Genomic DNA, 12638 nt, shown 5'->3' with positions numbered 1-12638 from the left:
TGATTATTTAATCACACCATTTTGAAATCATATTTTATTCCAAGTTCCTGATGCCATGGTGGTGCTATTTCACCACATGGTAATAAAACAAATACAATCCCACACTGGATTTTGAAGCCAATTCATGATTGCTAAGGATAGTCTAAATTAGATATCAGCAGGGAGAAGACAGCTAATTAATGACATTTCAAAACCCTCAGAGCTTATACCCTAGGTTTGCTAAATGTCATAAGTAGGTTGTTTTTCAAGGAGTGTTACCTATGCTCAATACTACAGCTAAAAATGAGTTTAAAAATTGGGGAAAATATCTTAGTGGTGTTAGTTAATTTTTGCATAGGACATAAAACAATATATCTCTTCTCAAGGCAGTTAGTGAAGCATACATAGTACATTCAGATAAGATCCAAAGTAGAAGAGAGGCAATTTAGCATCCCTGTCAGGATTCCTCGGTAGAGATGACTGTGAGGGAAATTTTCTTGTATCAGTAAAACCTCTAAATTAGTTTTATATATGTTTATGACTTTCAGTCACTACACCAGCAATATCTGTAGTACATTTGTGAAATTCAGGTCTCAATTAAGGATGTAAAATTAACCCTGTGAAAAGAATTGTCAGTGTCTGAAGTGAAGATGCCTGAAGAAAACCACTTCTGGTTTATGGCCCTCTTCCACATACACTCCTCAAATAGCTCTAATCAGCCTCTCCCTGCACTCAGAAGACTGTTGAAAACATAAAAATTAATTTTAAATTACACAGGTTTGAGCTGGCCTTTTAATTTTTCAGTTCTTTCCAAAACTCCCATTTTATGTTCATCATTGCTTTTAGCTGTCCATGCATGTGGGCATTGGTTCTACTTCTTTCAATTAATTTTCCACACCCACATGATTCCAAGGTAACACAAATTGCACCATGCTGTTTCTTACAGCAATTTTATAACCAAACCCCAAAGAAATTAATTCTGTTCCCTTCATCATGGCTCAATTTGTTAGATACACTTTCCTGAGAGGGGCTGGTCCTTGCTCCAGGCTGCCCTAAGTCTAGAGGATACATTGTTCACAAGCCATGTTTTACAGCCAAACTAACATTTATCAACAGTGACAACAACAAAGGGGCACAGCTAATAAAACAAGAGAAGAAAAATGAACCTTGTCTCTATTTCATTGCAGGAAATAAAAAGAGAATGATGCCAGTTTGACAACACATTTCTATTCCCTTGCCTTTCTAGTTTTTTAACGGTACTTCAAATAACTTACACTGGAGTTACACTGGATCAAGAGACTTTCCCTTGCAAACTACTGCAATAACCTTTGGTTAGCATCTATAGCTTAAAACACTGGGATGTTCTTTGGGTGCTCTTCTATGGCCCTATCACCTTGTTTAAAAGCCTTTCTGCTGAACATTAAACTTTCAGAGCACACCTACATCTCCACAGCTGACACAGCCTCAGTTTGTAGCCTGCAGTTCCTGCCCTAGCAGATGAGCCAGCCATCACTTACCAGTTCTCTGGGACCATATGGCTCACAGAAGGTGACAGCATTGCCATGCATTATCACACCGCACTGCTCTCCAACCTCGCAGTTGCTGCATTCATACCTGCAGGAAGAACACACCATGTTCAACATAGAAATCAGAAACTGTACATTTGAGACTGCATCGCGTTTGTAAACTGCAACGTAAGACATCTTGACACTCAGACAACTGGACTGTTTTGTTACAATGGTGTTGAGCAACTGTACGTTTGATGTACTAGAGCCACTTCTTGAGAAACCCCCCTGTGAATAAGTAACAGCTCTCTGCACATTGTCATCTGTTCAAAAAAAAGGGAGAGAATCCCTGCTTCTCAACTGCAAAAACATACATCCTGAGAAACTAAAGCGAAATCTTACATGTATAATTTACCCTGGCATTACTCTTCTTCCAAAATCCTTACTGCACATTTAATACACTGCATGTAAACCCACCACTGCAGAGGTGCCATACAGGAAGCTCAGGAGAAGGGGTTAGGATCAGCCTCTGATCTGCCTGCAGGGTTATTTACCCAAACAGTGTGCAAGACTGCACACCGTACACAAAATGGGCACCAAGAGGCTCCTCTAGCCCAGCTGCTGTAACACAGGTCTTACTGCTGCTTTCTACTGGTTTTTGTCATATCCCATATTCTTAGTAACAGAAAACTGCCACTCTGTTCACCTTTTAGGGGAAAACATATGAAGAAAATCTCAGAGACGCTGGTAAATACTGCTAAGACAATGAACTTTGCAGGCAGCCTGTCTGTGGAGCAGAGGGAAAGATATCAGCTTCAAGGATCAGGATTATCAGCTCTTGGCATGAGCACTAGGTTTTAAGACAACTATGGAGATGTTCCCAGCCCCTGAAGAACTGTCTGTAATGGGGCTGAACAGCATTGCCTTTGGGCACCCAAAGCTCAGCTTTAACATCAAACCCACAGGTAAATATTTGCTCCTCGAGCAACTCCATTGTAAGCAAGAGTGAACTCACTCCAAACCTTATTTCTTACTGGTTTTGTCTGTACTTTGATAACTGGTATTATTAGAACTTTAAGTGCAACAGACTTAATGTAAGGGGTGTTTAGGAAGCTTTTTCTTTGTTTTCTCTCACGCAGGGTGCCTCAGACCTGGGCACCCTTTCTGATGTATAATGCCAACACTGTAAATTCCCATATACACACTCTGTATGTGATTTAACAGCATGCAAAGGTTTGGTTTTCTATTGTCTTTTCACTCTCTGGCTAATTTCTGGATAGCAGATCTTACAGGAAATCGGATGGAAAAGAAGAAATCCTGAGGATATAGGGACTTGCTGTCAACATATATGATAGAGTTTTCAATGATGACAATTGACCATAGATAATTGATACATATTGTCAATGTATATTTGATTCCTGTGAAAATTTCCTTGGTGTTTTTTTTCACCCTCTTCCTAATTTGCGTTTCTTGTTTGTCTTTTCATTAGTTAAGTGTTGTGTTAAACCTCTGCAAGTCTTTCTGTAAATTGCTTCTAGCAGGATTTTTCTACTTCTGAGTAGTGGAAATCATCACCCCACCATGGAAGAGGCTGGTAGTGCTGTCAGCTACCCCATGGAGCTGGGACAGCTTTTCCCTGCAGGGGCCCTGCATCCTAAAGGCATGAGAAAGGAAGGATGGGCCACTGCAAACCTAAGCAGTGGTTAGAAATATTGTTTAAATTAATTTTTGACATATGTGTTTGACTAAATGAAGCTTCCTCCTGGTCTGCTCCCACACCATACAAGCTCCTCACCACCATCCTGGCTTCCAAGGGCAGCCAAGTGTGGGTAACTTCTGGCAGAATGGGTTAACTCTGGGCATTGTACAATACCCTGCAGGTCTGTGAGTGATAAGCTCTGCTGAGTGGTAGATGGTAGGCTTTCCGATGTATAGCTGTGATGAATAATTGATTGCACTTGTTATTCTGGGTTTCTTCAGTTGGTCCTGAGTGAATCCTTGGGCTTTTTTATACCCAATTCCATTACTGAAGTCAAAGATGAATGCCTTATTCCCACTTTCCAAATGTCTCCCTTATTCTGGGGTTTGTTAAAGGTTGGTTTTAGCTCCACTTCCTGAAATGAAGTCAGGTGTAAAAAATCCTTGATTTTTTTCTTGTATATGCATGTCAATAAAATCATTCAGCAGTTCACACTAATAGCATTTAGGACTTTGAATTTCAGCAACAAAATTAAATCCTCTAATAAAGTAATGTAGTGCCTATTGACTTCAAGGAGTAAATACTTACTTATAGAAGCTACAGTTGGCCTATAATTTTAATTCTCAATATAAGCCAAGAAGAGAGTGTTGAGTGAATGAAATTGTATTTTAAGAGAAAGTACAGAAATGTCATTCATGAAGGATGTCTTTTACTGGTATCTAAATTTCACTTAATCCCTTAACTCTTCATAACTGAAGAACAGAGGGACAGGAACTAGAAGAATACCTGCAATTCTGTAGGATTCTAGCTATTTATGAGAATTACTTTCATTATCTGCCCCTATGTTTTGGAATTTTATAGTAAAGCATCTGCCTGAACTCCTGATATGTGCAGGGAAAGACAGGTATGGTAGGAAAACTTTGCCTATAAATACAATGTAGGTACCATATCATCCCTTGTGAAATGTCAGGCTACATAATACAAGGGGTCTTTATTTTTTTTTTATTCTTACATTTCAATGAATGCAAAGTAATTCAGCTGTTCACCTGTTTACTTCTGTAATGTGGACTATGAAACACTGTTTGAAACGACAGAAACACTGTCCTAATGCAGCTCTTTCATAATCACTCATCTTTACTAGGATGACTCCTCTCATAAGAAATTGGATGGTTGCTGGCAATCCTGATTCAAACCTTTGTGGTCTCTTTGAAATGCATTACCTTTGACAATAAATTGCTCATTACCTTGACAGGAATTCATGAAGAATAAGATAATTGATCTGCTGTTCCTCAGATCATCGCCATAGCATTATGTGTTTAGAAATGATCTAATTTGCTCCTCTCCTGGTGTAGACAGGAAGGTTAATTTCTTTTTCATTTATACAAACAAGAGACAGTATTAATCACCTTAGCTAGGTGCAGCTTTTCGTATAGCTTTTCATATTATCCTTCTCACCTGCCTGGTCTAAAATCTTAGCAAGTTGAAATCACTTCGGCTTTCTCTTCACAGATGGTACTCACTGTCAATGCTGATATGTGTCATATTCATCTAGATGTCTTCTCTCCAGACATACCATCCCTCTCATTTCTGGTTTAGAGAGTCCCATTTCTCTCTGCTATTGTTCTTCACTTTGCTGAAGGGGAAACATCTGCTGTTTCCACATGCCTATTTGTCATCTTGTTTCCCTCTACAGTACCTGAGTTTGTGGACATCATATTGACTGATGCCTTTTGTGATGTCTAGACTATAAAGGAGATAAACATCTCAAGCTGCCAAGAGATTTTTAAACATAAATCTTTCTGAAGTTTAATCCCACAGTTTTAGTGCAATTTGGAAACCACTTTAGGACTTCTCTCTCCTGTCACAAAGCTTTCCTCCACCTCTTTGCCACTGTACCTTCTCAATTTCTCCTATGCCATGAAGAAGTGATGGAACCTGTTTCTTATTGACTGATTTTAAATGCTAAGCTTTTCTATTCTTTTTCTGTAAGTGATTGCTGTTTGGCTTTGAGATTAAACATGGCATTGAGTTGGGAAGGGGAGTTTAGCCAGCAACAAGCTTCTGTATGATCTTGCTTTCTTAAATGCACTGAATCCTGTGCTGTCTACAGAGCCACTATTTAAACTGTTTTCTACAGAAACATACATTAATGCCAGCACCTCTTTACTAATTTATGTTTCTTCTCCCCCCTTTTGTCTCAACATTAAATCATATATCACAGATCTAAACATTTTGTTTTCCTAGATTTGTTCTTGTTTGGCTTGTTTCTTACCTAGTACTTTTTATATATTCTTCTCTGCAATTTCATGAGGTTACATGAAGGAAAGATGGTCACAGAAACAGGTGCTCAATGACCTAGACAGTCTTCCAGATACCACCCATATTGAACCTCTTCTCATCCAGCCATTCCCTAGCCCTCCCCTGGCAAGTAGTACATGGTGCAAATTCCATTTTCCTACAGAGGAAATAAAATACTTCCATGGTTCCTGAGCTTTCAGAACTAACACACTCCTGCCAGCTTTGAGCAAGTCTCATGGACCAACAATCATCCATACTATTAGACTTTTCATTGAAAAATGCACTAAACACTATTGTCTAATTGGTTCCACAAGTCAGCTGTGAACTGCTCAGCATGGCCTTTGGAGCTACATTTAGCATGAAGTAGGAGTCACGTACCTTAACTTCCACAGCTAATACATGTTAGACATAAAATACACTTGACATCTATGAATGCATAAAGAACATATGTTTCACAAGCCAAAGAGATCTTTGTAAAGTTAGTGGCAAATGATACCCAAGAAATGGGGAAATCTTTGCTTAAGTAGGCAGACTTGTGCCTACAGGCTGGGGACTATGGAAATAATCGTATTCTGACATGACTCAGAAAGGCTGAGAAAGTTGGGGCTGTTCAGCCTGCAGAAGAGAAGGCTGCCTGGAGACCTCAGAGCAGCCTTCCAGTATCTGAAGGGGGCCTATAGGGATGCCGGGGAGGGACTCTTCATTAGGGAATGTAGTGATAGGACAAGGGGTAACGGGTTCAGACTTAAACAGGGGAAGTTTAGACTGGATATAAGGAGGAAGTTCTTTACTGTGAGAATGATGAGGCACTGGAATAGGTTGCCCAGGGAGGTTGTGAATGCTCCATCCCTGGTGGTGTTCAGGGCCAGGTTGAACAAAGCCTTGGGTGACATGGTTTAGTGTGAGGTGTCCCTGTTCATGGCAGGGGGGTTGGAACTAGATGATCTTAAGGTCCTTTCCAACCCCAACTATTCTATGGTTCTATGACTGCATGCTGGAAGAAAAGAATATAAAAATTAGTGGGACACACCACACAAGAAAATTCTCATGGTGGTTGAGTCCCAACAAAATGAGACATGCTCCATTCCTGCATTCCCACCACAGAAATCCTCCCTACTTCCTTTTCCTTATACTTGCTCTCCTGCTGCTTCCTCTTCTCATTGTCCTTTCCCACTTCATCAGTTTCTCGTGTTTTCTTTCGATCACTAAACTGTAATTTAGGTCAGGAATCTATTCTGATACTGTGAGTTTTCCGTTTACAAGAGCCCATCCAAACCTTCCCTTTCTCCTCCCCTTGCAGTTCCAGAAACCCTTGAAGCCTCTCTTTCTCTTCTCCAGAGCCTCCAAAGAAACAGATGGTTGCTGGGTAGGATGTATCTTTTAATGCATTTGAAAGAGCAGAAATCCATCAAAACCAGGCAGTCACTCTCAAATCATACAGTGCCCTTGTGCAAAATAATTATTTGATGTGAGGCGTCTCCCAGGGATGGAGTGACACACAGGCTCTGCTGGGACTCATAAAATTAGACACACAGAGAAGCTATAAATGCTTTGCTTGTGCATTTGGACTGCATGTCCTTGCACATGCCAGAATGGGGATCAGGAGGAGCAGGACAATATTAATCACATGCAAGCCAGGGTTATATAGGATTTGTGAAGAAAAGATCATAGGAAAATACAAGCACTTTTCTTTTAATCTTTACACAAATAATGGTTTAAGAAATTATTAGAATGGCTTAGTGTAACTGGCCCCTGGTGACACGGCACTGCTGGGGTATCCATGCACACAAGGCAGCTGCTACCACACACTTCAAGCACAGCAGACCAGGGACAGAGCAGGGATAGAAATACTGCTCTAGCAGTTACTGCAATTGTTTGTGGTAAAGATGGGATTTTAGCAGCTGCCAGGGGGAAAAAATGTAATTTTAGGGTGGATGGCATAAACTGTTAATAATCCCTGATTTAACTCCCACTAGACAATCAAATGAGATGAGCTTTCTGCCACTAAGTGGGTCTTCATTGGAGGCAGAGCTACTGTAGAAATCCTTTGTGCAGAAAAGCTCATGACACCTCATTACAGTTTTCTTTTATTTGTGCTCCACTTCTATTCAGCATTGCTGCAGATGTTGGATTTCTGGTGTGATTACAGAAAATCCATCTCAGGGTTGTGGTGAGCTCTGGGACTCTCTCTCCCAGCACGCACCTCTCTGCACTCACCCATCAACTAAGGTGGGTCAAGGTTATTCCAGGGGGACCAAATCCAAATCTTGGGGACAAAAGGAGCAGGAGACTGGGGTCTCTTTTAGTTTGAAATTTCTCTGTTGATATTTCTATAAAGCAAGGATGAATTGAAAGATAAGAGAGTAAAGGATAAATAAATTATGGAGCCTCCCAACAGACAGACCCTCTGAGTTATGAGACATCTGTAAGGTAATAATGCCTTCTCTAATTTCTTTCCACTCAAGTCCATTTAACACACTGCTGCTAAAGCTATCTACCTTGGCAGCTATTCTGTAACCCATTAAGAGTCCTTGATCTATTCATTTCCATAAAGAAAGAGGGTTTTTTCATATTATAGTATTGAAGGTCCTTAATGCATCTGTCCAGAAAAACATTTAAAAAGATGATACAAAAGAAACAAAAGGAGGAAAAATAAGCAGGCACATATTAAAAAGCAATACAGTAAGTATGTGCAAAAGCAAAATATCCATAAAATTTCATAAACCACAAAGTTTTTACATAAGATGGTGAAATTGTAAAAGACCTGCAGAGATGGAAACCTGTGACAGGTCTTAATGAAAAGTAAAATGAAGTCAGATTTCACAGAACATATGTATTTTTAACTAAGAAATGCTAAAATGTCCGTCAAGAATTTCATTGAACAAGATAAACTAGCCCAGTAAAATATTTCTGTGCCTTGTATGAATTGAATTAAATCAATCAAATTAGTTATATTTATGAAATAGGATTGGAAGGAATAGAAAACTCAGTAACAATCTCATATAAAGAAAAAGGAGATTCCAACGTTCAAAACATCATTTTAAGACAAATAGATGTGTTTATCTCAGTACAGTATGACCAATAGGTATATTCACTATACAGTTTTGTATCAATGTTACATCAGTTTTGTGCAGCAAGAGACCTATAACTTCCCCTTACTTGACATACATTCATACATCATAAGAAACGGTACTGCATCACTGTGATTATTGTGGTGGCAAAATCACTAATATTTAAGATTTAGGAGTCTGACTAAGAGTAATCTTTGCTAAGAGAACACTCTGTTTGACTGAAAAGTAACAGTTTGTGATGGTTTCCAACTCCCCACTTCTGAGCTAATAGAACACTGAGTGTGTCACTCCCATAGGCTCCGCCAACAGCTAACTTTCCATATTGTCCTACTGTTCAAGTCCTCAGAACTGTGGCAGTGATTTAAGGAGTCCAGCCCTCCAAGGGGTTGATGCTTGCTTTTGTTAACATAGAACTGATTGTTTTTCCTCATCTCTTTCCTTGTTTTCTGGTACAGTGTATGGGTTGGGTCTCTGCAATCGCTTGGCAGAGAACAGGGGAGCAGAGGGGAGACGCTGTCAAAGTGTTCTCTCACTATGATCATAGCTAACAAAGTTTCTGCTTGACCAGTCCTGAATTGTGCTTGCCTTGTTATGCATGTGGAATCCTGAGATCCTTCAACAGCCCCTACTGGTTAAAGACTGATAACAACTTGTGCTTGCTGTTTCCAATGTGATAATAATTCATCACGTTACTCAGGAATTCCACTGACTGAAGAAAAACCCAGAAATTGGGAGCTGCTGTATAGAGCTGGGAAGGGTTTTCCTTCCTGTACAATACAAAAGTTTTAAAAAAGTTTGCCTTTCACAAAGGTAAGAAAAAAAAAATCAACCTTGAATGTTTTCAGCAGCTGAATTTTAGATAGAAGTATTTAATTCAGGTTTGGTTTTTTTTTTTTGGATACTTTAGAAACATTTGATTTCAGTCTATAAGGAGTTTCTGCTATAGTTACCTTCACCAGAAATATGCACTACATGAACATGAAATAAAAAAAAAAAAGAAAAAATGGCAAAAAACAAAGTTTAATTACTGAAATTCATCACCATCTCCATCAAAAGATATGATTTTAGGAAATCAAAGTCTTCATTCAAAAACATTTACTGAGCTCAGGTCTACTCCTTTCTATGTTTGGAAATTAAAAAAAATTTCAAGTCAATGAGAATTTGTCACTCACTTCAATGGACTTAAAATTTCCCAGTCACTCATTAATCAATTAATTAATAAACTAAGATATTTAGGTCCCAATAGAGCAAAACCACACATAAACTTACACTAATGTGAGCTGTGATATCTAGGAACTAACATAATACAAGTACTTCTGTGTAATAACTAAAATGTCTTAATTTACTCAAATGTATATAAAAGAAAGCAGAAGTCTGAAACTCACCACATGGCAGGATTCAGTTCTTGCTGATTATAAGAGTCAAAGTCATCTCGTAGGATAATACTGTCACTGTGCATTTCAGCTACAAAGAAAAGAAAGCACTATGTGAAAAAAAAATATCCACTGTAATCATAGAATCATAGAATCGTTAGGGTCGGAAAGGACCTTGAGATCACTTAGCTCCAACCCCCCTTCCATCATCCAGTGTTTATAAGTGTTGCTTTACTTACAGCTTTAGTAATGCATTTTTAAAAGAGGAAATCATGTTTTAAGCTATGCTAGTAACAAAAGCAGGGCTTTTCAGTTACGGGGTTTTTTCTTACTCTGGATCGTAGTATCACGCGTAATTAAGAAGTGTCCCAATCTATCACCAAAGTGTGATGGCTATGAAATGATGCAGCCATCATTTTGAGACTGATGTGTTTATCTGGGTATAGTATGGCCAATAGATATATTCATGATCAACAACAGAATCATGTTTCTTACTCTATTTATAGCGACACAGGATAGAAACATCTGATACCAAGTGTTTAAAGAACTTTTGCTCTACATTATTTGTTCTCCTGAATGTTCAAAAAACATCCCTCCAAATCCAGATTTTGGAAACACACTGGCACAAGGCAAGATGAGATGTCCTAGTGAGTGTGCTGCATTTCTAATAGTCAGGAGATTCATTCTGATAAGTCATAAGCAAAAATCCATAATCTCATTGGAATTTTTCTGCTGCCATAAATGGAGCTGGCAGTAAGGTTTAGCTTGTTTAAGGAATATAAACTGAGTTATAGAATAATATAATCATAGAATAGTTTGGACTGGAAGGGACCTTCAAAGGCCATCTGGTCTAACTACCTGTAATGAGCAAGGACATCTTCAGCTAGATCAGGTTGCTCAGAACCACATCCAGCCTGGCCTTGAATGTCCCAGTCTGCAAGATCTGGCCTCCAATTTTCCCCCTAGATTTCCTGTATCATTTATATATAATGACCAAAAAAATAACGAACCCCAAATGCCAAAACTCTGGCACTTGTATTAGTATTAAGCAGACCCTTCTCTACCAATACTTCCATTAAATGAATTAAGTAACTGTCACCTGCTATTCACACTGAGCAATGATGCCAGAATCTGTTCTCGACTAATCAAATTGAAATACATGGGTTGGTGAGTGCAGGGCTGGAGTTCTGCTGCATGCTCTGTGTCCTGCTTGTACAGCATGAGAAGCAGTGCCCTCAGAGCTACACTGGGACAAAACCTTCCTCCCAGATTCCCAGTACTGGTGTGACAGTGCTATCCTACACTGGGGGTTGCAGGTCACAGAATCATAGAATGGGTTGGGTTGAAAGGGACCTTCAGATCATCCAGTCCCAACTCCCTGTCATGGGCAGGCACACCTTCCACTAGGCCAGCTTGTCAGAGCCCCATCCAACCTGGTCTTGAACACTGCCATGGATGGGGCAGCCATGGCTTCTCAGGGCAGCTTGTGCCAGTGCTTCATCACCCTCACAGAGAAGAACTTCTGCCTAATATCTTATCTCAATGCCCTCTCTGCCAGTTGAAAGCCATCCCCCTCTTGCCCTGTCCCTACAGGCGCTTGCAAAAAATTCCCTCTCCAGACTTCTCATAGGCCCCTTTAGGTACTGGAGGACTGTTATAAGGTCTCCCCTGAACACCCTCTTCTCCCGGCTGAAAAATCCCAACTCACACCCTGTCTTCACAGAAGAGGTGCTAGAGTCCCTAGCTATGAGCCCTCTAGTCCTCATGCAAACAGATGCTCTAACACACAGGTAGGAAGAAAAGCTCTGCAATGTGATGTACTTGCACTGCAAGGGGTCAAAGGCAATAAATAAACAGTAATTAACATAACAGTGAGAAAAACAACTATTCAGAATTAGACATGAATCAATTCACTTTATATGAGCTTCATTTTTATTTGAATTCCCCAGAGCTAGTTTCATATGACCTTACAGATTGCTTATTATAAGAAAGTTAGTTATTCTGAGTTTTAGTAATAAGAATGATAAATCACATACCTAGGTGAGGATGTAAGGGAGCTTCTGTCGGGGCTGTGGAGAACAAAGACATACAATGCATGAATATCTTCTATGATCAGGGCTTAATTGTAGCATTAAAAATTTATTTAGCACAAAAAAATTGCACAGCACATGTTCTCTTAAGTAAACTATCCAAATAATTTAATTATGAAAATATGATACACACCAAAAGTTATAAAAATATAACAAGAGGGAAAAATAAATATTCTCTAATTAAAATTAACATCAGTAATAAATGGAAGACAGAAATGGTTGTATGGCAAGGTAAGAAAGATCACTTCTAGTCTAGGATTGTGAGATATTATAAATAATTTGGATTAAGAATCAGTAATTCAGTGATTGACATAGAGAGTAGGAATTAGGCTGAACAAAAGAAATAGCAAGGTAAATATGCCACACTTTGAGCATTTATACTGCACTGGACAACATTTTACTAGCTATATTGTTGGGAAAAAAAATCCTAATATTACAAGGGCAACAAGTAACAGATTGACCCCACAAATCACTGAATCAAACACATATTTTAAAGCACAGTTTTACATGCATTGGTGAATCAATTCCCCAATAGGTCTTTGTCTTCTAGTGTAATGACACACTGAATGAGGGGCATGGGTTTAAATGACAAAACTTTATTAAGTAGCCTTCTTCTAACACTT

General features: G+C 39.1%; 1 protein-coding gene across 1 annotated transcript in view; it reads right to left on the bottom strand.

Moving 5' to 3' along the window:
- RELN (reelin) overlaps positions 1–12638 on the bottom strand; it is a 291275-nt gene that overhangs the window by 151785 nt on the left and 126852 nt on the right. The window contains exons 5-7 of the mRNA XM_031048313.2: positions 11962–11994; positions 9938–10016; positions 1497–1593 (exon numbers count right to left, since the gene is read on the bottom strand). Coding sequence (XP_030904173.2) covers positions 1497–1593; positions 9938–10016; positions 11962–11994 — 209 coding nt within the window. The remainder of the gene's footprint in view (positions 1–1496; positions 1594–9937; positions 10017–11961; positions 11995–12638) is intronic.

This window comes from Melopsittacus undulatus, chromosome 5 (genome assembly GCF_012275295.1).
Source record: "Melopsittacus undulatus isolate bMelUnd1 chromosome 5, bMelUnd1.mat.Z, whole genome shotgun sequence".
Lineage (NCBI taxonomy): Eukaryota > Metazoa > Chordata > Aves > Psittaciformes > Psittaculidae > Melopsittacus > Melopsittacus undulatus.
This window is presented reverse-complemented; position numbering and strand designations above follow the sequence as displayed.